Source organism: Octodon degus, unplaced genomic scaffold, assembly GCF_000260255.1.
Source record: "Octodon degus isolate 3935 unplaced genomic scaffold, OctDeg1.0 scaffold00136, whole genome shotgun sequence".
NCBI classification, from domain to species: Eukaryota; Metazoa; Chordata; class Mammalia; order Rodentia; family Octodontidae; genus Octodon; species Octodon degus.
The window spans coordinates 2,813,972-2,836,192 of NW_004524712.1; the positions used below are offsets into that span (position 1 = coordinate 2,813,972).

The 22,221-nt window shown below is 55.7% G+C and overlaps 1 protein-coding gene across 3 annotated transcripts in view; it reads right to left on the bottom strand.

The window, feature by feature from the left end:
- The window catches only part of Kirrel3 (kirre like nephrin family adhesion molecule 3), a 583,940-nt gene that overhangs the window by 29,068 nt on the left and 532,651 nt on the right, over window positions 1-22,221 (bottom strand). For all 3 annotated transcript variants that reach the window (XM_004641408.3, XM_004641406.2, XM_004641407.2), the window contains 3 exons: window positions 14,824-14,981; window positions 6,146-6,296; window positions 101-206 (listed from right to left, as the gene is read on the bottom strand). In XM_004641408.3, coding sequence (XP_004641465.1) covers window positions 101-206; window positions 6,146-6,296; window positions 14,824-14,981 — 415 coding nt within the window. The remainder of the gene's footprint in view (window positions 1-100; window positions 207-6,145; window positions 6,297-14,823; window positions 14,982-22,221) is intronic.

The following is a 22,221-nucleotide window of genomic DNA, read 5'->3' on the forward strand; positions in this document are numbered from 1 at the left end:
CCACGCTGGCCATGCACACACAGAAAGGGATGCTCCCCGCAGCAGGCGTGGGGTGGAGGGGCCAAGGGCCAGGCTGCAGCTCTGCAGCGGTGACGCTCACCGGTACTGGGTAACAGCGGGGTTGGCCTTTGCAGAACAGTGGAATGTGACGACATTGTCCTCCAGGACTGGCTGCGGTTCCACCGACAGGTTGACAAGTGGAGGGTCTGTGGGGAGACGGAGAGTTGTGCCTGTGAGCCAGGGTAAAAAGAGTGCAGGAGACCCCTGGGTGATGTAGGGGCCACAACCCAGAGATCCCACACTCCAGGGCCCCTCAGAGCAGCCACCAGCCTGGCGGTCACTTCAAAGTGGGACAGGGCTCAAGCAAGAGGCTCTGCCGCTTCCTGGAGGACTGAAGGCCTGGTACTGAAATGAACCTCCAGGCCGGGAGGATGGTTGCCAGGGCCTGGGACCGTGTTGTCCGACTTCTAGCTTCTGGTGGAACAAACCACTTCAGGAGAGGCAGCCGGAAGCGGTGAAGGGGAGGGGACGCACCCTCAGCCCTGTGTCAGCATGAGTTTCTGCTTCTGAAATGTGTTTGTGATTTCTTCAGGCAAGAGTTCTGGGGCCTCTGGTACCGTGGAAGCTGCGCGTGCACCCCTTCGTGGGGGGTGGGCAGCCACCTCCAGTCCTGACTGGCTCCTCAGCCATGGCTCCCAGGCAGGCTTGTTTATTCATCTGCTATGATAGATGCCAAGCCCTGAAGTGCTAAATGTGGGGAGCGGGGAAGAGACAGAAGTCAGAGAGGGAGGGAGATGGGGAGACACAGAGGCAGGGAGATGGGAGCCAGAGACCGAGACCTGAACAGAAGGCACAAGAGAGAGGTGGATGCAGGTACAGAGGCATTAATCAAAGATTTTGCACGGAAAGCAGAAAAGACCAAGGGAGGCCCAGGGTACAGACGGAAAATGACAGTGAGCTGAATTGAACCAAGTGAGAAGACAGTGAGAAGAACTGAACAAAGCAATGAGGATCGGAGTGAAGCACGAGGGAGAAAAAGACAAGGAGAGACAAAAAGATGGGAACGAGGTGGGTCAACAGCAGAGGCAGAGAGGTGCAGATCAGCCCAGGAGAGGCCTGGGCCTGCGCCTTCCGGGCAGCCGGCTCCAGACCTCCTCCAAAAGGCGTGCCCGGGCAGCCCAGCCCCTGGCAGCCATATTCTAGGAGAGAGGTGGCAGAGAGCCCCTGCACCTCGTCCTCCCTTGGCACAGCCTGACGACTGGCCTGGCGGTCAGCTCTGGGCTGAGCTCCAGGCCAGCAGGATCCCTTGGCCTGGCCGGGACCCTGCACTGCATCCTCTGGGCTGGTCTCTACCAATAAGTAGAGCTTGCTGGAAGACTGTGGGGTCTTTCTAGGTGTGTGGTTCATCGTCAGAAAAATCATTGCTCAGTTTCTTAGAGGGCATGAAGGGAGATCCTGGCCCCTCTGAGCCTCATGAGACACCTCACAGGAAGCAAGGGTCTGGAGTAGGCTGAAACTTCAGGTGGGGCTCTGAGACCCCCAGAGAGTCAGCATGCAGGCCTCCAGCTGTGCCTGAGCCTGGAGGTGGGACCGTGCGACTGCTGGGCCCTCCCTCTGTGTGTCAGAGCTGTGCGGCAGCTCCCTGCCTGTGCTGGAGGTGCCAGGTCTGTGCCGGCACCTGTAGGACCCCAGTGAGCCCAGGCAGATGCCTGCGCTGGGGAAGCCTGTGCTCCCTACCTCACACCCAAGTTCCAGATGGAAGCATCAGTGCTGGAGGAGCCTGGTGCTCCAGTTTGGACCTTGTGTCCCCAGAGGTCCATGTATTAATGGTTTGGCCCTACAGAGGTGCTTTTGGGGAAGGGGTGCAGTCGTTGAGAGATGGGAGCTGTAGGAGGCCTTTAGGCCAGGGGGATTGTGTCTTTGAAGGACTTGTGGGACCCCAGTCTTCTCTTCCTGTGGGACCCCAGTCTTCTCTTCGTTTTTTTTTTTTTTCAGAACTGGGGATTGAACTCAGGCCTTTGTGCTTGCCAGGGAAGCGCTTATTCCACTGAGCCATCTCCCCGGCCCCCATTCTCTTCCTCTTTGCTCCCACTCAGCTGTTCTCTGGTCATGATATGCTGCCTGAGAATAGCCCAAGGCAACAGGCCCCCCAAGGAAGGGGCCGTGGAAGCCAGGAGCCCAAATGAACCTTTTCTCGCACATAGGTCTCTTCTCTCAGATATTTGCTACCGTGATGGAAAGCTGACAGGCACAGACGGGTATTTTGACCGGTTCTATGTTAGTTTTTAAAGCACAAATCAAGTGGCCACAAGATGTACACAGCAAAGAATAGCTACGAGAATTCTGCCAGTCCCCCAAAAGACTATCTCCTCCCCAGTCCTGGAGCCTCTCTCTGAAAAGGAAAGGCTGAGGCAGGGGCCCAGCCCTCTGTCCTTGCAGGGCTGGCCAGCTGAGCTGGGCATCCTCGGAGACCAAGGCAGAGCCTGCACCTCACTGTGGAGAAGCGTGTCAGGAGGCACGGGTGTGTGTGTGTGTGCATGTGTGTGTGTGCTGGTGACTACCATCTGGAGCCCAGGGCACAGCCACCTGCGTCCTCCTGACATCTAGCACTCCTGTTTGAGGAAGTGGTGGTGTCAGCTCAGTAGAATCCCATGATGGAATTGGGGGAGGTTTCAGGTGGCCCCTCCCACACCTGATTGTCCTTTACAAAGTGGGGAACCCTCAGGGAGGCAGGGGAGGGAGCACAAAGCTGCTGGCTGCCCTCCTGTGCTGATGCTCTATAATCCACCTACCATTGTCCTCCTCTGAGGAGGGCTCTGCAGGCCCCAGGAGGGCCCCATTCACCTGTTTCATCTGCGCCCTGCCCAGCCTCAGACATACTCCTGTCCCCCTCTCCACCCTCCTCCTCTGGATGCACAGGATATGAATTTTCAGGAGTCTGCCAAGCTCCAGGGGTATAAATAGTTTATGTCATATCCAACTATTAAACATGATTTTAATCCCACTTGTGATGTCGGCTGCATAACTTGCAGGAGGGCAGCTTTGATGTAGCTGGTGGAACTGAGATCACATTGAACAGATGTTCCAGCTGAGAGTCTGTTAGTGTTTCCATCAGCAACCTGTGTGCGTGTGTATGTGTGCGTATGCATGTGTGCGTGTGCGTGTGTGTGTGTGTGTGTGTGTTCAGGGGAAGTACTACATGGGGGGGTAAGAGAGGAACTTCATGACTCAGTGATTTTATGGCACATCCATTTGAAACTTGGCAGCTGGACACGGACTCCAGATGTGGTGAGGCTTTGGGGGTGTTAAGCTTTCTCTCCCATTACTCAATCTGGGGGCTTTGTCTTCCGTTGGGTAACATAGAAAGACCAAGGGAAACAAACAACAAATGTGCTTTTGCTGAGTTTGGATGCTTCTTGGTTGACTGAGAAAATGAGCAGGTTTGCAAAGGCGGCTCAGATCCAGGCTGTGGTGTCCATGGCAAGCAATTGGACGCTTATGGAATGAGCAAACGAGTCAACTGAGGGGGGGGTGTGGAGAGGGGCCTTGCCTCTGCGGGCAGGCACGTGGAAACACCTTCTGTGTGAGGAAACCAAATGCTGGGCAAATGAGGAAGGCAGCTACCCTGGGGGCTGGGGGCGCGGGGAGGGACTGCCACACCCTGGGGGTTGACAGGGCACTCCTAATGGGGCAGGTCCAGTGCTGGGGGCTGACATGAATGGTTTCATTTGGTCCTCATGGTAACTATAGGCGGTTAGCACGAATCCTGTGGAGTACTGATGCAGAAACAGAAGCAGATGCGGCAGACAAATCAGGTCCACTTCACCTAGTAAGTGGGGGAGCCAGAGTTCAAGCCAGGAAGAATGCTTGCCCTCCACCCAGCGCTACACTGCTCTGGACAGTCAGTGTAGGACACTAGGCACCTAAGTCTCACTTGGGCCTTAATTCCTATGGTTGAGATGTCCTTGGCAGGAATGCTGGGCAGGGTAGGCCCCACCCTTGGTGTAGCCAGTGAATGGATCTTCACTGGATTGCACTGAAATGCAGAATACTGGCCCACACCTAGAGCAAGTCATTGAGTAGCCAGGGGCCAAACTCTGATGACTTTCCTGTCCCTGGGAGAGGCCACTCTTGGCTAATGGCTCATGGCCTGGGGCAGAAACACTGCTTCTTCTCTGGTTGACATCATTGGGGAGCCAACTAGGTTGTTTCTTTTTAGTGCAGGATGCTGTAGCTAGCATGGTTTCCTGCCCAGGACGGGGATGAGGGTGGGGAAAAGAGGACAGGGGGTGGCGGCACAGTTGCCATAGATCACAGCCTGGAAGTAGGGGCTTTGTGGCTGTCAATCCTCCAGATCTGGAGAAAGCCTCACACACAATGAGTCCTAGAGCAGGAAGAGACCCTGGACATCACTGATCAAACCCAACGAGGAATGGAAGTCCCTGGGGAGAAGTGACAAGCTGACACCTGCCCAGCTCATGGGCGAGGGACTGTTCTGGCCCAACAGAATCTTCGTTCTTCTCTGGAGCTGGGTCTTTGCTCTGTGTTATAGCTGTTCACCTAGACAGAAACAGTCGGTCCTGACTGCCAGGGTTAGACTGGGGCCAGGGGCAGGAGGATCCCAGCATGCAGAATTTAAGGAGGCCTGCCTAGTGGGATTCACCCTGCACTTACAGAACCTGTGAGAGGGAGCCTCTCCTTAAGGTTTTTTTTTTTTTAATTTTTTTTATTTATTTGTGTGTGTGTGTGTGTGTGTGTGTGTGTGGCCAGCTCAGCCCACCAGGGGGCGGGGCTGGCTGGCATGTGGTGCTGGGGGATTGAACCGCGGTCCCTGTGCTTTGCTAAGCTTGTTCTAAGTAGGTGCTTTAGACCACTGAGCCATCTCACCAGCCCTCTCCTTAAGTTTTATGCCCTGGGTTCACTCCTGGCTGTCACCAACTGAGGACTGCAGGAGCCCTGGGCTGTGCGGAAGGAGGTAAGGGAGGCTGTAGTAGCTGGCAGAGCGACAGCAAAGATGGAGCTGTCCACACTACCACTGTGCCCAGGTCCCAGAACCCAGGCGACGCTCGCAACTGTTTCTTCCTCCCTCCGGGTTCTGAATAGTTTGTGCCAGGGCTTTGTGCACTTGTGTTGTCTGTCTGAAGTGGGTTCCTGAAACTCCAAGTCAAAGCTCCTGTGGACCCTGGCTCCTCGGTGGGCCTTGGATGAGCAGGGCTGTTAGAAGGAGTTTTGAAGCTCATTTGCTGTAAAATGAGTAAACTGCTGAGGAGCACATGAATACCTGTAGCTCCAGCTTGTCACTCAGCCTGTGACCAAGGAGCCACCAGCATGCAGTGGCAGCATGATATGGGAGGGAGGGGCTTCTGAGATGGGGAAAGTCCACTTTGGGGGGCTGGTACTTCTCCCCTAAAGTAATCCTGTCTTGGTAGTAGGGCTGCTGGAGTGGCCTTGTTCCTGGGGGATGATGAGCACAAAGGGGACCTTTGGGGAAACTCCTTTAGGTGGTTTCTGGAAAGGGATGCCGGCCAAGCTTTATAGCCCTGTTATGTTAATATTAACCATAACAGCTGATGCCTGCTGAGGACTGGCCTTGTGGGAGTAGAGGGAGGGTTCCCTCTAGCCTGTCTGGGCTTGGGCCTCTGTGGTCTTGGGCAAGTTGGCTAACCTCTTGGTGCCTCAGTTCCCCTTGATGGTCATACTTCTTCTAAACAGATTAAATGAGATATGCACACAAAGTGTGGGCTGGTTGTGCACCTACTCTTTCTCTTTCTTATAACCTCTGACCAGCCCTCCCCTGAGAGTGACCCAAAGAACTCCAGGGCCCCAGGACCCTTCAGCCACCAGTGCCTGCACCCCAGCTTCCTCTCCAGCAGTGGGGCCAGCAGCTGATTGTATTTATCCGTACAGAAGCTCAGCCTTATAAAGGCGTTGAAGTGTGACGTGAGGTTGGCCTTTGTAAAGGATCATCACCTGTGCTTCCCACAACAGGAGGACAAGCTAGTCCTTTGTGCCCAGACACAGAAAGTGGCCATCCTGCAGGGCTGTGCATAGTGCCCCCTGCCACCAGATGGCCTGGGCCATGGCAGGGCTGCTAAGTGGTGCCCACACTGGGCCTGGCAGCCTGGGGGGCCTGATCGGCACTCACGCTGGATGTCAATGGTGACCGAGGTCTCTTTCCCTCCAGGGATTGCTTTGTTGGTGGCACGGCACACGATGCTCTGCCCATTCTCCACGTCACCAGGGGAAATGAAGAGGGTGCTGACGATGCTTTCTCTCTTGCCATCACGGAGCAGGGTCTGGAGGGCAAGAACGGGTAGAAGGGTTCATGTCATCAGGCTGGGATGGCCTGGGTGGACAATAGGACCCAGCTCCGAGGGAAGAGCAGAGAGCAGACGTGGAGAGTGGTGTAGGGCAGGGGGATTATTTCAGGAGGTGTGGGGTGTCCATCTCCGATAGAGCTGGCTGCTGCCTTTAGTTTCCGCCTTGGATCATTTCTGGGCTGTGGAAGAAAAAAGGAACTAGAAAGATTGTTATTGTGCTCAAAAATTAGCCTGGACTTATAAATCAGAAGAGCAAAAGCAACCAGGGTGGGCCTCATGGAAGCCATGCTTTGGTGAGTCTTTTGCAGAAATGAACTGGACATCTGCCTCTGGGGCCTGGGTGGGCCCCAGGGTCTGCGGGAGGCAAGGGGATGGCTTGGAGCAGGTAGGTGTGGCTCCCGAGCAGTGACTCTCTGCAGAAGAGGGTGCAGCTTGGGGCATGGAGGTGAGAAGAGTGCTGGGCAGGGATGGGGCAGAATCAGTGGACACCCACCCTTTCATTACTGTGCAGTGTAAACCCTCGCAACATTTCGCATCACTCTACTTCTTGGTGTCATTAGAGATACCACAAAGCAATGGCAGGATGAGGCTGTCATTTTCTACTGCACAGGGAAGGAAACAGGTGAGATGGAGAGAGATGATGGGGTACGGTCAAATTTCCACTTCAAGTTGGTAGCAACATAAGGGCTAGGGTTCTGCAGTCCTCAGTCACATCCACCTAGAACCTTAGAACTCGACCTTACTTCACAATAAGGTCTCTGCAGAGTAGGAATTAATTGGTGGAGGATTTTGAGATGAGATTACCCTGGATGTTGGGAGGGCCCCAAGTTCAATGAATGGAGTCCTTTCAAGAGGAGGAGATGACACAGACTCTGAGGCTCACGTGACAACGGAGCCAGAGCTTGCACATGACTGCTGCAAGGCAAGGAAGGTGGGAAGCCACCAGGAGCTAGAAGAGACAGGGAAGTCTTGTCCCTAGTCTTTGATGACACATGATTTCTGACTTGACCTCCAGGGAGAAGGAATTTTTGTTATTGCTAGCACCAAATCATGGTGCTTGGTTAGGAAAGTGGTAAGAAACAGCACAAGTTCTGAAGCTTCTGCTCCCCTTTGCTGAGGTAACTCACTGCCTTTTCCTACTGGACCAAAATATTGTTTTATAGCAGCTTCCCCTCGCTTCCCCTGCCCCCCCCCCAAAACCTCCTCCCCAACCAATTGGGGCCTCCTTAAGGAAAGCACAGGCCTGGGGGGCACACTGGGCAGGAGGGGTATTTGAGTGAGGACTGAACTCAGCTTTGAAGACTTCCAATCTGGAAAGGGCCTTCCCTCCTTGGGGTCGGGGTGGAATGCCGTCTGCCTTTGCTAGGACAGGAGTCAGGGACTGGATGGCTCTCCTCCCTGGAGACCACCCATAAAAGAGTGGGCGGCATTGTCTCTAATTCTCTCAAGGGCCTGGAAATAAAGAAGCATTATCTCTGTTTTGCAAGAGAAAACAGAGTTCAAAATAAGTCAAGAACTTGCTGGGCAGAGCTGGGCTTGCACTTACAAATAGGGACCTCTGGGTAGTGACCCTCTGTCCTGCCTCCCTGAGATACCCGAGGGCAGTAATTATGAGCTGTACTTGGCAGGTGGAACCGCAGTAACTCTACCTTAGGGGCCAGTTACTGAGCTAGTTCCTAGCAACCTGCAGGCTGCCGGGTCTGCCTTTCCATGTGGCCCCTGTCCATTTGGGGCAAGGCTGAGGGCTCTGGGATGTGGAGCAGCTGGCCTGAGCATCCATGTAGAGCAGCGCATCCTGCTGTCAGGCTGAGCTAGCTCTGGAGAGAGCCGCAGCGCGACTTTCTCCCACATCCTGCAAAAGTGGCCTCACAGGCCTGAGGCTTCAGAGTGCCGGCCCCTGGGCTGGCAGCTGGGGGAGAGGGGTGTGGCAGTCCCACGAGGGTCGAGTCTTTGGCCCAGCTTCTGGGCTGGGGTGCTCAACTGAAGGCCCTTAAGGGTGGTTGGGGGAGTGTGGTTAATCAGCTTGGAGCGAGCTCAGCAGCATCAGGACTGGGCTGGCCTGGGCTGACCTGGGTTGCTCAGCCGACCTCACTAGGACTATAAATACCAAAGTGCTAGTAAGAAACCATTTTCTGGATGAAAATAAGACCTCAGGGCAGTGAGTTGGGAAGAGGGGTGGGGTGATGCTGTTCTCCCCTCTCCTTTACTTTTCCGAGGTACTAACAAGGACCCCAGCGTCAGTTTGCCTCTGCCCAGGTGCCCCCACTAGAATGGCTGGATCAGGCTTGGGTGTTGGGGGCTCTGGGGGTGCAGTGGAGGGAGCAGGGAGGCCTGGCTCTGGTCAGACCCCGCCTGCCTTCCTCCTCCCCAGCCCTGGGCGCTCCTCTGCCTCTAAATGATGATTAATGACATATTTACTGTGTCCAGGCGGGTGCTTTTCTGGGAAATAACAATTCTGGTTCAACTTGTTTGTCCCACCTAATTAGAGAAAAAGGGAAATGTGTTCATTAAACAAAGGAAAAAACAAGGGGGGAGAGGAGCCCCAGAGCTGCCCCCGCAAGCTGGGGGACGGGACTCCTGTCCTGTCCAGGGAAGGGAGAAAGGTCAAGGTTGCCAGCAGCGAGCAGCGCTGGAGGACGCTGGAGGCTCTTAGGTGAGCGGCCCTGGAGACCAGGGGGCTGATCCTGCAGAGTGCAGAGGGTGGGGAGGCCCCTCTACACCCTGCTTTTCCCCCCTTCTTCCTTTCCAGGTCTTCTTACTTCTCCTTTCTTCCCCTTTTCTTTTGCTCAATTTCCTTTTTCTAACTATTTTCTCACATGCAAATGAAGCTTCCGAACTTGGTGGCCTGAAGGTCCCGGTCCTGGTAGAACTTTCTGTCCTTGGCCCTGTGCCTCTCTCCTCCCTCTTTCTGTCACCGCACTGGGCTCTGGGGACCCATTGCAGGCACTAGGTCCCCCACTGCTGGCTTCCAAAACCTTCCCAAGTGTGCACATTGACTCTGGGAGGAAGTGGATTCCTTAGGGGGAGTCAGAGCTCCCCGAGCTTCCGGAGCCGCCACCCCCATGCCCCTGCAGCTCAGCTGCTGAGGTGCTGCCAGCCTCCGGACCCAGCCCTCAGGCTGCCCGTGTGGCTGTAGGGGCCTTCCTGAGGGTGCAGCTATGGCCCAGGGCGAACGCACAGCGCAGGCCAAGTGCACCTTGCCGCTTCTCAGAGTCTGGCAATGCTTGCTCCTGCTCGAGGGTGTTCTGGGCCTTGGTGACTCCCACCTCTAAGGACATTTCTGGGCTGCTCCGTGACCTAGTACTTGCTCTGATGCTGCTGCTTCCTGTCTGTGCGCCCTCCCCTCACAGACCCCGAATTTACCTCCCAGTTTTCCCAGCAGTGGCCTGGGAGGTTGGACAGCAGGGGCCCAGTGCACCCTGGGGCAGTTGCCTGGAGTGGGTGGCTCTGCTCTTTCCAAAGAGCTGGGCCTTGGCCTGCGGTTTGGAGCCAGGGACCTGGAGTAAATGCAGCGTGGGTGCCCTAATCCTGGTGCTAAATATGGGAAGCTCATTGCTATGCAAACAGCCTGGAGAGGCCTTGAGCGGCCTGATTGCCTGGCAACAAGGCTGCCTTTCTTCTCCCTCCCCACTCACCTCCCCCACCTGCTGTGTCCTTTTTTTTAGTCATTCCTCTGCTTCCCTTTTTTTGTTGCTGCTTGGGGATCCAGATAGGCCTGTTATCACTTGGCCTGAATAAACTACTAGGGGTAAAGCACAGGACCGCACAGCCTCCTGTGCCCTGGCGCTGCATCCAGCCTTGTGGCCTCTGGTCACAGAGAAGGGCAGGATGGGTGGCTGCCACACCGCTGGAGCTGGGTAGAGATTCTGGATGGATGGGATGTAGAGCGAGGGGTTACCAGTGGGGAGGGTGCGTGGTGGTGGTAGGGGGCGCCCAGGGCTGCCAGCCCTCAGACTTTTCCTGAGCAGAGCCTCTGAGCTCCTCTTAGCATGAGCCCAAAGAAGGCTGGTGGTGGGTGTTACTGCTCCTTCAGCAGACAGGCAGCTCGAGGCTGAAGAAAACAGGCAGGCAGGGCTAGAGCTGGATGACTCTGCCTCCGGAGACCAAGCCAGGCTGCCTGCCTTCAACACAGCAGGCTGGAGACCTCCCTCTTCTCGGAACCCTTACCCGCTAAGGGAGGCAGGGGGCTGGTTCCTGGGTCAGGCTGGGAAGGTTTGCTCTGGTCTCAGCCTAGACCCTTCCCTATCTGTCCTGCCTCCCTGGGGTTTGAGGACTTGCTGGTTTCCAGATGAATGCCACATGACCTCCACTCTGGTATCAGGCCTGGAGAAGGAGGGGGAATGAGGAGTCTGGCTGTCCCCTGCTGTCCCCAAGTGCCTGGGGCTGGGCGTCCAGGAAGACAAATAGGAAGAGGCAGCCAGACACCCCCAGACCCCACAGGCAGTGCCAAAGTTCTTGTCCAGCTGTGAGGCTCAGCCTAGCACCCAGGCCACGAGGAGACTCACAGCCCCTTGTGCTGGGACAGGGTCCCAAGGCATGTCCTCTTGCTGTCCTTTTCCAGGAGGGGGCTTCCTGTCTGGCAAGTATGAGGTTCATCCTTCTGCTGGCCACATGGTGGAGTCACATGGTAGAAATCACTGCTTCTCCAGGTCGACCAGCAGTCCACAGACTCTGAAGCCTGGGTTGGTTTTGAAATCACCATAGCGGTGGGTTTTAGAGTCATGTGAGCTTTGGAGGAGGAGGACTGGGGTCAGAGAAGGCAGAGCACTGAGGAAGGGAGCTAGCAAACTCCTTGCAAGGAACTTGCAGTGCACAACTTCCTTCAAGTCCCTCGCAACTCCAAGAGGTATCTGTTATTTTTACCCTTCCCATTTTGCAGCTGAGGAAACTGAGGCAGAGAGGCCAAGCCAACACAATAGGCAACGGAGCCTGGGTTTGAACCCAGGTCTGTAGGACTCCACGTTCTGTCAACACAACTTTTCAGAAACACAGGAAACCAGGTTGGTTCAGGCCAGTGAGGGGACAGTGAGGGACAGGTCATAGTGCAACTCCTGTGTTCATGGTGTGCCGATTCTACCAGACTTGTTTCTGGCTCAGTCTGTAAATCTCCCTTTGACTTGGGTGCTGTTGCTGCTCCCAAGGGGATCTAAAGAGCAGCAAGATTAGGTCTCTCAGAAGGAAGGTCGGGGAACTGGGACTTGAGTTCAGCCACTCAGCTCTTGAGCCTTGGGCTTTCCCATCCACCGCAGTACAAATCAGAGGCCTTCCGACTCCAGGGCTGTCAAGGCTGCTCCAGGGACCTTTCCTGGGGACGATGAGCCTTCCTGCTTGTGTGCATATGCATAAATACTCTCACTTTCTCCTCTTGCTGAGCTTTGGATGTCCCAGCTGTCTGGCTGCTGTCTTTTGGAATAAATCAGAAGTGCTGTCTCTGATATTGATCCTTTCTGTCCTGGGGTGGAGGAGTCCTGGGCCTGGGAGGGAGGCTGAGGGGCTTCTCACAGCCCCTAGAGCCTATTCCAGAGGATGCCCGTTGGACTCCACCCCTTCGGGGTGCTTCAGCTTGTAGGTGTGCAGCTTGTCAGAGCTGGACCATCTCTGTGGGATGCTCGATCTCAACCCTTCTTCCTTGAGGAAGAAACTGAACTCAGAGTGAGCCTGGCTGCCCCTCTGCCATTCCCTTCCTGGGAATCTGAACAAGGTCAGATTAGGCTCCAGTGGGAGTGTGGCCCCTTCCGGGTCTCCAGTGGCATGGCACTGGGCTCTCTGAGTGATCTGCTCTACGTGGACAGGGATGAGTGCTGGCTCAAGGTAGTCCCGGGGCCAGCACTACTGGGTGACACTGCCTCTGTCATCTCCAGATCCATCGGTCCTGTCCACTGCAGGACACAACCCCGGCAGGAGGCAGCTGGTTCAGCATTGGGGTGTGGCTGGAAGACATCCTTTCCCCCCTCTCCATCCTCCTCTGGCACAGTTTTTCATTTCATAACATCACAGTGTGGCTCCAGCCCAGGGTGTGAGCAGATTTATCTCCCAAGAAGTAGCCTGCCCTGGCTGGACTCATGCCTGAAGGAAGGCATTTGTCTTGGGATCTGGCCCTGGGCTTTGAGCGGTGGCCAGGCTTCAATCAGGTGCCCTGTTGGCTGGGCAGTAGGACTGGGACGGGAAGGACAGTCTCTCCAAGCAGGGCAGGCTCACCTCACATTCTCTGCTGATGGCAAATGCCTTTCTTCTCTTTGCAGGCCCAGGAGGAGGAGGAGCCAGTGGTGGTGGGACTGGGAGAAGCTTGTGTTCCTCTCTACTCTCGGAGGCCACAGAGGGCCTGGCCAGAGGAGAACACTGGGTTCGGGGCTCCTCTGGGCTCCCAGGGCCCTGTCCATCCATCTGCAGCTGTCCTTCTAGGGGCATCATGAGAATGCAGTGCCAGTCTTTGTGGCAGCCACCTGTTCTGTCCCGCAGAGCTTGGAGAAGCTGCCCTGTCTTCCTAGAGGCTCTGCAACACACAGGCCCTGTTGGGGACTCTGCACTGTTCTTAGAGGGCTTTTGGGGGACACTGTTTCAAGAGGCAGCCAGCATTCTGGTTTTATTCAGGCATAGTGAGGCCAATAGATGTGGAGGCCACTGCACAGTAAAGAGGGTTTGTTACATGGTTCCCAAGAGGCCAGGGCACCACACTTTAGGGGCTCCGTGGGAGCTTCCGGGTCATCAGGGCAGAGGGAGTCAGGAAGAGTGGCTGAGCCTGTACCGTGGCTGATGGGGGAGGGGATGGTGGCCATGGGTGGGGTATAGGACAGGCAGCTTGAGTGACTTCAGTGGGATCTGGGGTCTGGGTTGGCCTAGAGCAGCGATACTCTTTTCAATAATATACACAGCCCGCTGTGGCATGCACGCCACAGGACATCACTGGCTTAGGGTTTGTGTCACGTGGACTGGGGGATAGTGTCCTGGGTGGGAAGAGCCAGATACCAAAGGTAAAGGGTGGACCAGGGCTGGCAGGCGTGCATATTAAACTTGGTTATTTTCTTCTTGTAGGAATCAGTTAATTCTGGGAGAGACAGTCCTTATATTTGCCTTCCAGGACCCAAGCAGTGAAGATGTTATAAACACACAACACACACACACACACACACACACACACACACACACACACACACACACTGCGAGTGCTGGGTCCAGTATTACCATCCTGTAATTCCAGTTACTCTGGGGGCTGAGGCAGGAGCACCGCAAATTCCAGGCCAGTTTAGGCAACTTAGAACTTGCCTCAAAATAAAAAATAAAGAAGACTGGGGATGTAGTTCAGTGGTAGGACGCCTCTGGGTTCCATCCCCACTACAGGAAATAAAACGTTAAGCCGGAGGCTGGTTCTGAGCACGTCCCAAAGCCAGAGGCAGAGGCCAGTGCTGAGTACATCCCAACTGGTGCCTCACGTGAACTAAGGGCGGGTGCAGCAGGACCCAGGGAGTGTGAGAGACTGTGGGCTGGACTGCTGAGTCCCCGGCCCTGAGTCAGGAACCAGGACACAGCAAAGCGAACGAGTCTCACCGGGCTGCTGTATGGAGGAGGCCAGAGTCAGCAGATAAGAATGCAGGCTGACAAGTTAAATCTGCGTTTCAGACAAGGGCGCACTTTTTTTTTAGGACAAGTGTGGTCCACTAACTTATTCCATGCCATACTTAGGACATACTTACACTAAAAAATTTGCCTTTTGTTTTTCTGAAATTCAAGTTAATTAGGCACCCTTCTTAGTTCACTCAGGTTGCTTTATCAAGATACCATAAGCTGGGTGGTTTCTAATCCGTAGAAATTTATTTCTCTTGGTTCTGGAGGCCAGGAATTCCAAGATCAAATTGTCACTGTAGGAACCAGAAGCCTGGCTTGTAGATGGTTGTCTTCTTACTATGTCCTCCACGTGGTGTAAAGAGCAAGGGGTCTTCCTTGGGTCTCTTTCATAAGGACACTAATCCCATTTACAAGGGCCCCATCCTCATGATCCTGTCACCTGTCCAAGACCCTACCTCCTAATACCATCACCAGGGTGGTTAGGATTTCAACCTGTGAGTTTTGGCAGGACACCATCACTTCAGATTATAGAAGCATCCTATTTTTTTTTCCTCTTAACTTTTCATTCTTTTTGAGACAGAGTCTTCCTATGTAACCCCAAACGGTCTTGAACTCATGACAATCCTCCTGCCTCAGCCTCCCAGATGCTGGGATCGCAGGTCTGTGCTGTCACACTTGGCGCAGCCTCCTAGAGCTTCCGTCTCTGAGTCTCCTCTTGTGAGTACATCCTATTCTGTGTTTTTCACTGTGTCTAGCTGTCACCCTGGGGCAGAGAGGAAGACTGTAGCGTGACAGACACAGGACCACAGACAAAGTGACACAGGGGGAAGGTACAGAGAGCCAGGTAAAGGACAGGAAGAGAGACAGAAACACCAGGCACAGACAAAGGAGCTGCAGAGAGCCCGAGTGATCCCGCCTCCCCGCGGCCTGCCGGACTCACCTTGGAGTAGGTGGCCCCGTTGATGACTTCTCCCCTTCGCAGCCAGATGATGGAGGCCGCAGGCTTGGCATTGTCTGCATGGCAGGTGAGGTTGAGGGGGTCCCCGGCCCTCAGGCTGATCACAGGTCCCCCCAAGATGACGGGGTCATCAGGCGGCACTGCGGGAGAGGAGCGGAGGGGTCAGGAGGGGTAGCCCTTCCTTGGGGTGGTGCATTGGGTGTGTCTAATGGAGAGGTCAACAAATGCTAACTATCAGTTTAATAAAATGAAGACTCCTAGGGCTGGCGAGACACTCAGTGGACTAAGCATCTGCTTAGGCAAGCGCAGGAAAACGGGTTTGATTCCCGGTATCACATGCTGCAGGGACCCAGCCCTCAGGGGCTCTCCCAGTGCTGGGGAGGCTGAAAACAGGAGGATCACCGTGAGTCTGATCTATATAGTGAGACCCTATAAGTCCCTGTAGACCCTGTACTATTTACATTGAAAAAAGACTCCTGAGTCCACTATCACACCTGTAGGCTGGTTTAATCCTCATAACAATCTGGAAAATTGAAGACTGTATCTTCCCAATCCCTTGAGATTATTATTCCCAGTGCACAAATCTGGAAACTGAGGTTTCGCAGGATGATGTGACGTGATCAAGGTCACACAGCAAACATGCAGTAGAGTCAGAGTCAGAAGCCTGGCCCTTCCCTGGCAGGGAACAGGTGAGAGGTGACAGGGACACGCTGGGGCAACCCAGGGGAGGGGCACTTCTTCAGAGGCTGGTTGGCTCCTCCTGTGCACTGCACTCTGAGGCCAGCTCCAGCTGCCTCGGGCCTGGGCTCCGAGGAGCCCCCTGGGCGGGATCCCCCCGTGCGTGGCCCTGGGCTTGCAGACTGCAGCAGTACTGGGGGCAGGCGCCCGAGCACCCTGCGAGACGAGGCCCCTGCCAGGTCCGGCCCAGAGCCCTGTGCCCAGCCCCGTGGACAGTGCTCGCGTCTCTGTGAGGGCTGTACGCTGTGGGGAGCGCAGTTACCGCGGTGGACGACTGAGCGTTGTTTAGTCAGGAGCCGGAGAACTCGTGGACTGCCCTGAGGACTGCAGCCTCCTGCAGCGCTTGTGCACGAGAACACATGGAGGACCAGGACGAGCCCCAGCAGGGGAGGGCTCACTGGAGCCTGCCCGAGGCCCCGGCCCCCTTCGCTGGCTGGGGCTGGGAGGGCCTCCCTGACACCGGAAGTGGGGCTGTGTGTGGGCCCAGCTCGTGAAGGGCGAGTGCAGGCCAGGCTCGGTGCCCAGCGCACATGCTCTTCTCGCACCGCTGCCCCAGCACGGGAAGCTGTCTGTCCACCCAGTGTGGGGGAGGGGCCGGAGCCCACACTGGGGATTTCCTGTCTTCTGCCCGCTGGCCATGGCTTCTCAGCCCATTCAGGCTTCTCCTAAAGCTCTGGAGGGCAGGTACCCAGGGCAGCAAACCTCCAGGCTAGTCTCCCTGCCTGCCCTCCCTGGCCCTGGCAGGGGCCTGGCCGGCCTAGACAGCCAGCAGTGCCATTTCCTCAGGAGAAGCACCCCACCGGTGTCAAGCTGGGCTCCACAGTGATCCCAGCCCAGGAAGGAATCAGCCTCGTCCAACCCTGTGGGTCCTGGGAGCTCAGGGTAGGCCTCCCAGAGAGGCCCTGGAGCTGCCCGGCCTGAAGGAAGCAGGTGGCTGCAGGCCGGTTACAGGACAAGTGGCCGTGCACATCCCAGCGTTCTCAGTTCTGTGGCCTCTTGGGTGCCCGCATGGTCCAAGAGCCAGGGGCTAAGTAGGGCTCCCTCTACAATTGGGGTGCGACTAGAGGCTGGTGAGTGTGATTTCACCTCCCTGCCCTGGCTGGGCTCTTCAAGTGGAGAAGGCTGGGGCTTGGCACTGCCCTTCTGTCCCCTACCAGCCTCCACGAGGGAGGCTTCTGAGCTGTCTGGGTCCCAGGACACTGCAGCCTTAAGAGGAGGGGGCTTGGTCCTTCTTCTCCTGCACACCACCAGGCTGCAGCAAGAGGCTCAGGACTGCAGAAGGTGCTGTGGGTCAGAGGAGGACGGGAGGGCAGGCCCTTTCCTCCAGTGAGCTCTCTCAGGTGTAAATGAGGCAGAAAACAGATGCGATGTTTCTCCCCAACTGGCATCTGTTGGGTCTGAGGCGGGGGCCGGTGATCCCAGCTACCTGTTACCCTCTGTCGGGGAGCTTCCAAAAATCCCACTCAACCCCAGTCTCTTACTGGGGTTGAGCCCTAGACTTCAGGACTTTCAAAAGCCCCTCCCCCCCATGCCAACACCTGACCACATGTGAGAACCAGCTTTTTCTGGACTTTCTGCTCAGGTGCACAGGCTGTTCACACTCTGATCCAAGCATCAAGGCTGGGGGCAAGGGGCTTCCCAAAAACCCGTATGTGAGGCCTGAGCCTGCCCTCCTTGCTTCTCCGTGTTGTGTTTGGGGGATATTGGATTAGAGGGAGTGTAGACTGGGGGAGAAGGGAGTGGGGCTGTGTTGTGGGAGTTCTCAGGCAAATACACACACATTCACACACACAAACATCCACCCTCAGAATGGGTCCTGATTGCATCTTCCCAAATAAGTGGTTATCATGCTGGTTATTCATGTAGCCATGCATTATTGATTGGCTTTCGCCTTGCTGCACACCAGATGGGGGCTAGCTGGGTGGGGGTAGGGGTGGGGTGGGTGGGGAGGGGAGGGGTGAGGAGTGAGGGTGTTTGGGGGGCCAGCCAGCTGAATAGAAATCAGCAGTCACTCCTGGCAGCTGTAGCTCAGATGGAAGGAGGGGTGCAATTCATTACCTCTCCATTCAGACTGGGGCCCGAGCAGGGGCCGGGGGAGGGAGGGAGCTGCGGAGCAGCCGGAGCAGTCGATGCATTATTCATGGATCCCCCTCCCAGGATTGGTTATTATCCTGAACCACTATAGAGTTCGGTCTCCTAATTTTTAATCACAAGGAAGGTGGAAGCGTTAGCCTTTTTGTGATTAATCCAGAGATAAAAATAGTTGACTGTTTTGGTGTTGTGCTTGTTGTCAATCAGGAAAAAAATTGCATTAACTATTGGCAGACTGAGGCCCAGGAAAAGGCCTGTTTGGAGCCCAGGCAGAGCCGGAAGCCAGTCTTAGGGGGCAGCACGAACCTACCTCTCCGAGCGGCTGGCATGGGTGAGAATCCAGCACCTGCCGCTCCTTGGGCATTGCTGATGAGAGACAATCGTGGCATGGAAGGCTCCAGCATGGCAGGGCACTCGGCTCTTTGCAGGTTGTTCTCTGTCATCAAAGACTAGGGCAGCAGCCAAGGGTCTCTCGCCCCACTCCACCCTTCCAACTACTGCCTGTGGTGGGCATCTGCCCCCTCCCATTGGAGGGGCAGCTCCGGAGGCCTTTCTCTGAGCTCTGCTGCTGGGGTCCGTGTGGGGAGTCTTGGGGCTGTGGGGCGGCATCACACAGTGGTGGTGCCCAGCACCAGCGAGCGGGGCAAAGAAGGACAGGGCAGGCTTGGCAGGAAAGCCCTGCCCCGGCTGGAAGGGAAATCTTTCCTTGGCTTTATGAATGAAGGTTCTCTCGCCTTTGTCATAAACAAGGTTTGCAGCTGAAAGCTGTCTGGCTGAAAGCCGCCCACGTCACAGCTGACTCTAAGGTGTGTTCCCAGGCAAGGCTCTGTTCTGGACTCTGGCACATGGCGAAGGCTCCCCGCCACCCCTGACACACACAGAACAGGGCTGGTTGGGGCTGGAGTGAAAGGCTCCAGTTCCACTCTGGGCTGCTGTCCACTCACCGCCTCTGTGCCCAGTTTGCATCAGGGTCCCTTGCTGTGCTGGTCTTGGTTTTTAAGATTGGCCAGTCTTGCCTGGGCAGCCTGAGAAACTTCTCCCGAGGCAGCACCAAGTTGTCACCCAAGGGACCCTGGCTGGGCTTCCAGGAACTGCTCAGCTGCTCCATCAGCGCAGATGGTTGGCACTGTGGACAGCCCATCTGGGACACAACTGCGAGTCAGCAGTGCTGGCACGGAAGGATCTTTTGCCCTGTGGCAGCTGGCGGGGCGGGAAGGCCAGCCGGGCCATCCTCCTGCCACAGCTGCATGGCAGGGAACCACCTCTGCAGGGCAAGGCTGTGTCCCCAAGGTCCTGGCCCACGAGCTTCCTGTGTGCTGTGTGGCCAGGACCCTGCCTGGGTGGGCCCTCGCCCTAGAATGGTCCTTCCTGTCTCTTTGCCCTCCTAGTTGCTTCCTGTCCTCCAAGCTGCAGCTTCAACATTCCCCCTTGCGCAGCCTTCGCTGACCATCCTGTGAGACGCAGCCTCTCAGGTCTTCCCATCAGCCCGGCTGTCTCATCTCCATCCCAGGCTGCATTTTTCATGTATCCCTCTTATTGGAAAGACCCCATCTTGGTCACAGCTTTGCCTAGATCAGTATCTGGCACATAGTAGGTGTTCAATAAATCTTTGTTAAATGAATAGATGGAATATTCCTCAGTGGGATGGGAGCACAGACACTAGCTTCCGGGTCAGCACTTTTTAGTGTGTGTGTGTGTGTGTGTGTGTGTGTGTGTGTGTGTTGTATTTTGGGGTGAGATGAATAAGTAGTGGGAGAATGGGGGACAAAAAGGAGGCCTATGGGGACTGCTGGTGTGGCACTGGGGCCCTTCTGGAGAGAGAGAAGCCTGTGAGAAGGGCTTCAGACTGAGGTAGATCTCAGTGTGTCACCTGTGGTGCCAGATCAGAGACGCTTGATTGTGTAAGCGACAGTGGGCGGTGGTTTGCGTGTCTTTGCTTTCGCAGTCCAGCCCCAAGCCAGCAGCTCTGAGGAGGCGCCGGGGCTGGCCGAGCTCTGCCCGGCATCCAAGAGTTGCCTGCGTGTCAGGAGAGCGGCCCTGGGGCCTCCAAGCTCGCACACCCTCCTGACTTCTGCATGCCAGCGCTGGGCCAAGTGGCTTCGTCTCCACTCCGGCACCCCGGGCATCTGCCCACCCAGCACGTCCCATGGTGCTGTCTGCGTGTGTGGTCTCTTCCTAGACCGTGACTTGGTCTGTCCTGCAGCTCTCCTCCTGGTGGGGCACCTGCTGTGCAGGGCGCAGCGTGGCTTGGACATTGGCCAGACTGAACCTGGCATGTGTCAGTGATTTTATGAGACATGTGATTATGGATAAATATACTCTGTTAACTTTAGTCGTCTTATCTGGGAAGTGGGATAATAAAAGGCTTATCTGGCAGGGCTATTAAGAGGATTGTATTTATAACATAAAGAATGCAGTGAGGGCTTTGTAAAAGGGCCACACATGTCTCGGTAGTATATCCTGCTTTTAAGAAGAATATTATTTAGTTTTTGATTATGTGAAAGGCGCTGTGCCAGGTTCTATTACGATCTCCATTTTGTGGATTAGGAAACCGAGACCTGGGGGGCTGGGGACTTGGCTGAGACCACAGCTGTAAGTGGTGAAGACAGATTTCAACTCAGCTGCATGCGACCACGCTATGGGCTCTGCTGGCGTCACTGCAGTTCTCCACCGCTGGGCACCTTGGCAGCCCTTCACCGCCGTTCCCCGCAGCCCTGCCTGCTCCTGCCCGCGGCCCCTGGGCAGGTTCAAACTTCCCCTGTGGGCATTCAGTCCTAGCACGGCCCTCTCTGCCTTCACCCACACAGAAGTTCAGCGGGCTCCAGGAAGTCTGAGCCCGGCTGGTGGCTGGTGTTTTAGCGATTTCCGGTACACATATTGTGGGTCAGACACACTCACTGGTCACTTTTGTGTTTCTGCGGCGTCTTTCCAGCCTCTGGGCCGCGTGCTGTCCCAGGCTCATTTCTCATTTACGCAGATGCGTCACCTGGTGGACGAAGTGCAGAACTGCAGGATGCCCCGCCAGGAGGGAGGCGGACGTGGTTTCAAGGGACATTTTATGTTGAATGCCTTCTATGTGCTGAGTCTTCTCCCAAGGACTAGGGATAAACTTTTGCCCTGGTTGAATTTACACTCTAACAGGGGAGCCAGACGATAACATACGGCTACTATCCTGTCAGTTGGTCAGTACCGGGCTCAGAGGAGCACAGCTAGGGAGCAGACCCATCCAGTCCCACGTGGGCCTCTAGGATGCCCCCTTGGTGGTCTCCGTTTATTCTGGGTGGCTTTCTCTTGTGTCTTCCCCACCCCTTCAGTGCTGGTCTTTCCTAGGTTTGCCCTTGCGGGGTGTTTTCGTTCTGGACACCACTCATTTCCAAGTGGCTCAGCTCCCAACTTTAGACAACAGAGCTCAGACACGCATCCCAGAGCCACGACCTGGCTGTCACAGCCCTCCCAGTTCAGCAGTCTGACACCAGACTCCCACCTCTCTAGCTGGACCTGTCCTTGTTTAAGTCTCTGTTTTGAGACTTACCCCGCCGTTTAGCTCCCAAGACAGAAATCTGGGCCCCTTTCTTCTGCCTTGCAAATTGAACTGCTAATTCTTTGTCTCCTCAAGTGTCTTTCCCTTTGGCTGCAGCTGGCCTTCCTGGCTCAGGCCACCACCCCTTGCTTGGATCTCAGTGCCTCATTCACAGTGCTGAGGTTATCTTCTATACCGTTTCGAGTAGCCACGCAAAGCTGGCCACTCGCCCATCCCCACCCACGCGCTCCCTCCCCAGCCATGTTCCGAGTGTCTCACACTGGTATAGAATCCTCCAAAGGTCCCTCACTGCTCTCTGAGTCGTCTGAACTTGCCCACCTCTCCAGTCTCATTTTTTCATAATTTCTTACTTCAGCTTCTCCTTGTGGGTCAGAACCATCTGCAGTAGTTAGAATAAGTCATTCTTCCCCAGTGGCCCTTTTCCTTTGCTTGGCTTCCTGGGGTTCAAATCCTGTGTCCTACACGGACTAGTCTACGAGCAAGTTGGTCGGTCTCTCGGTGCCTCTGTTTACTTATTTGGAAAGCAGAATAAAACAGCCAATTCAGATACACCACGCGGTTGTCAGGGGTGGCGGACACAAGGTGGGCAGGTGCTTCCTGCGGGTTCTGACACGCGGATGGTTGTGCCACTGGTTCTCTAGGCAGGCCAGGTTCCTTCCTGTGGAAGATGGGGGCTGGAGGGGCTGGAGCTCTGTCCCTTTGCAAAAGCAGGGCTCTGTCCCTTCTCCTCCAATGAGGAACTTGGGGGAGACCTGGATGCTTATCTGGGGTGGCCCTGCGTTGCTCTGGCTAGTTTGGCCTCCCCTTCGTGTCCCCATGTCCTGGGCCTTGAGGGCAAGGCCTCGGGCAGCTGGTGGCTATAGGGCAGCTGCGAGCCCTGTGGAGCCAACGAACACCCAGCTTGCTGACCCAGTTTCCAGGTGGTTTATCACACACTGTCGGGTTCAGACTCAGAAGGGGCACTTGAAAATGAGAAGCGGGGGCTGGTGAGATGGCTCAGTGGTCTAAAG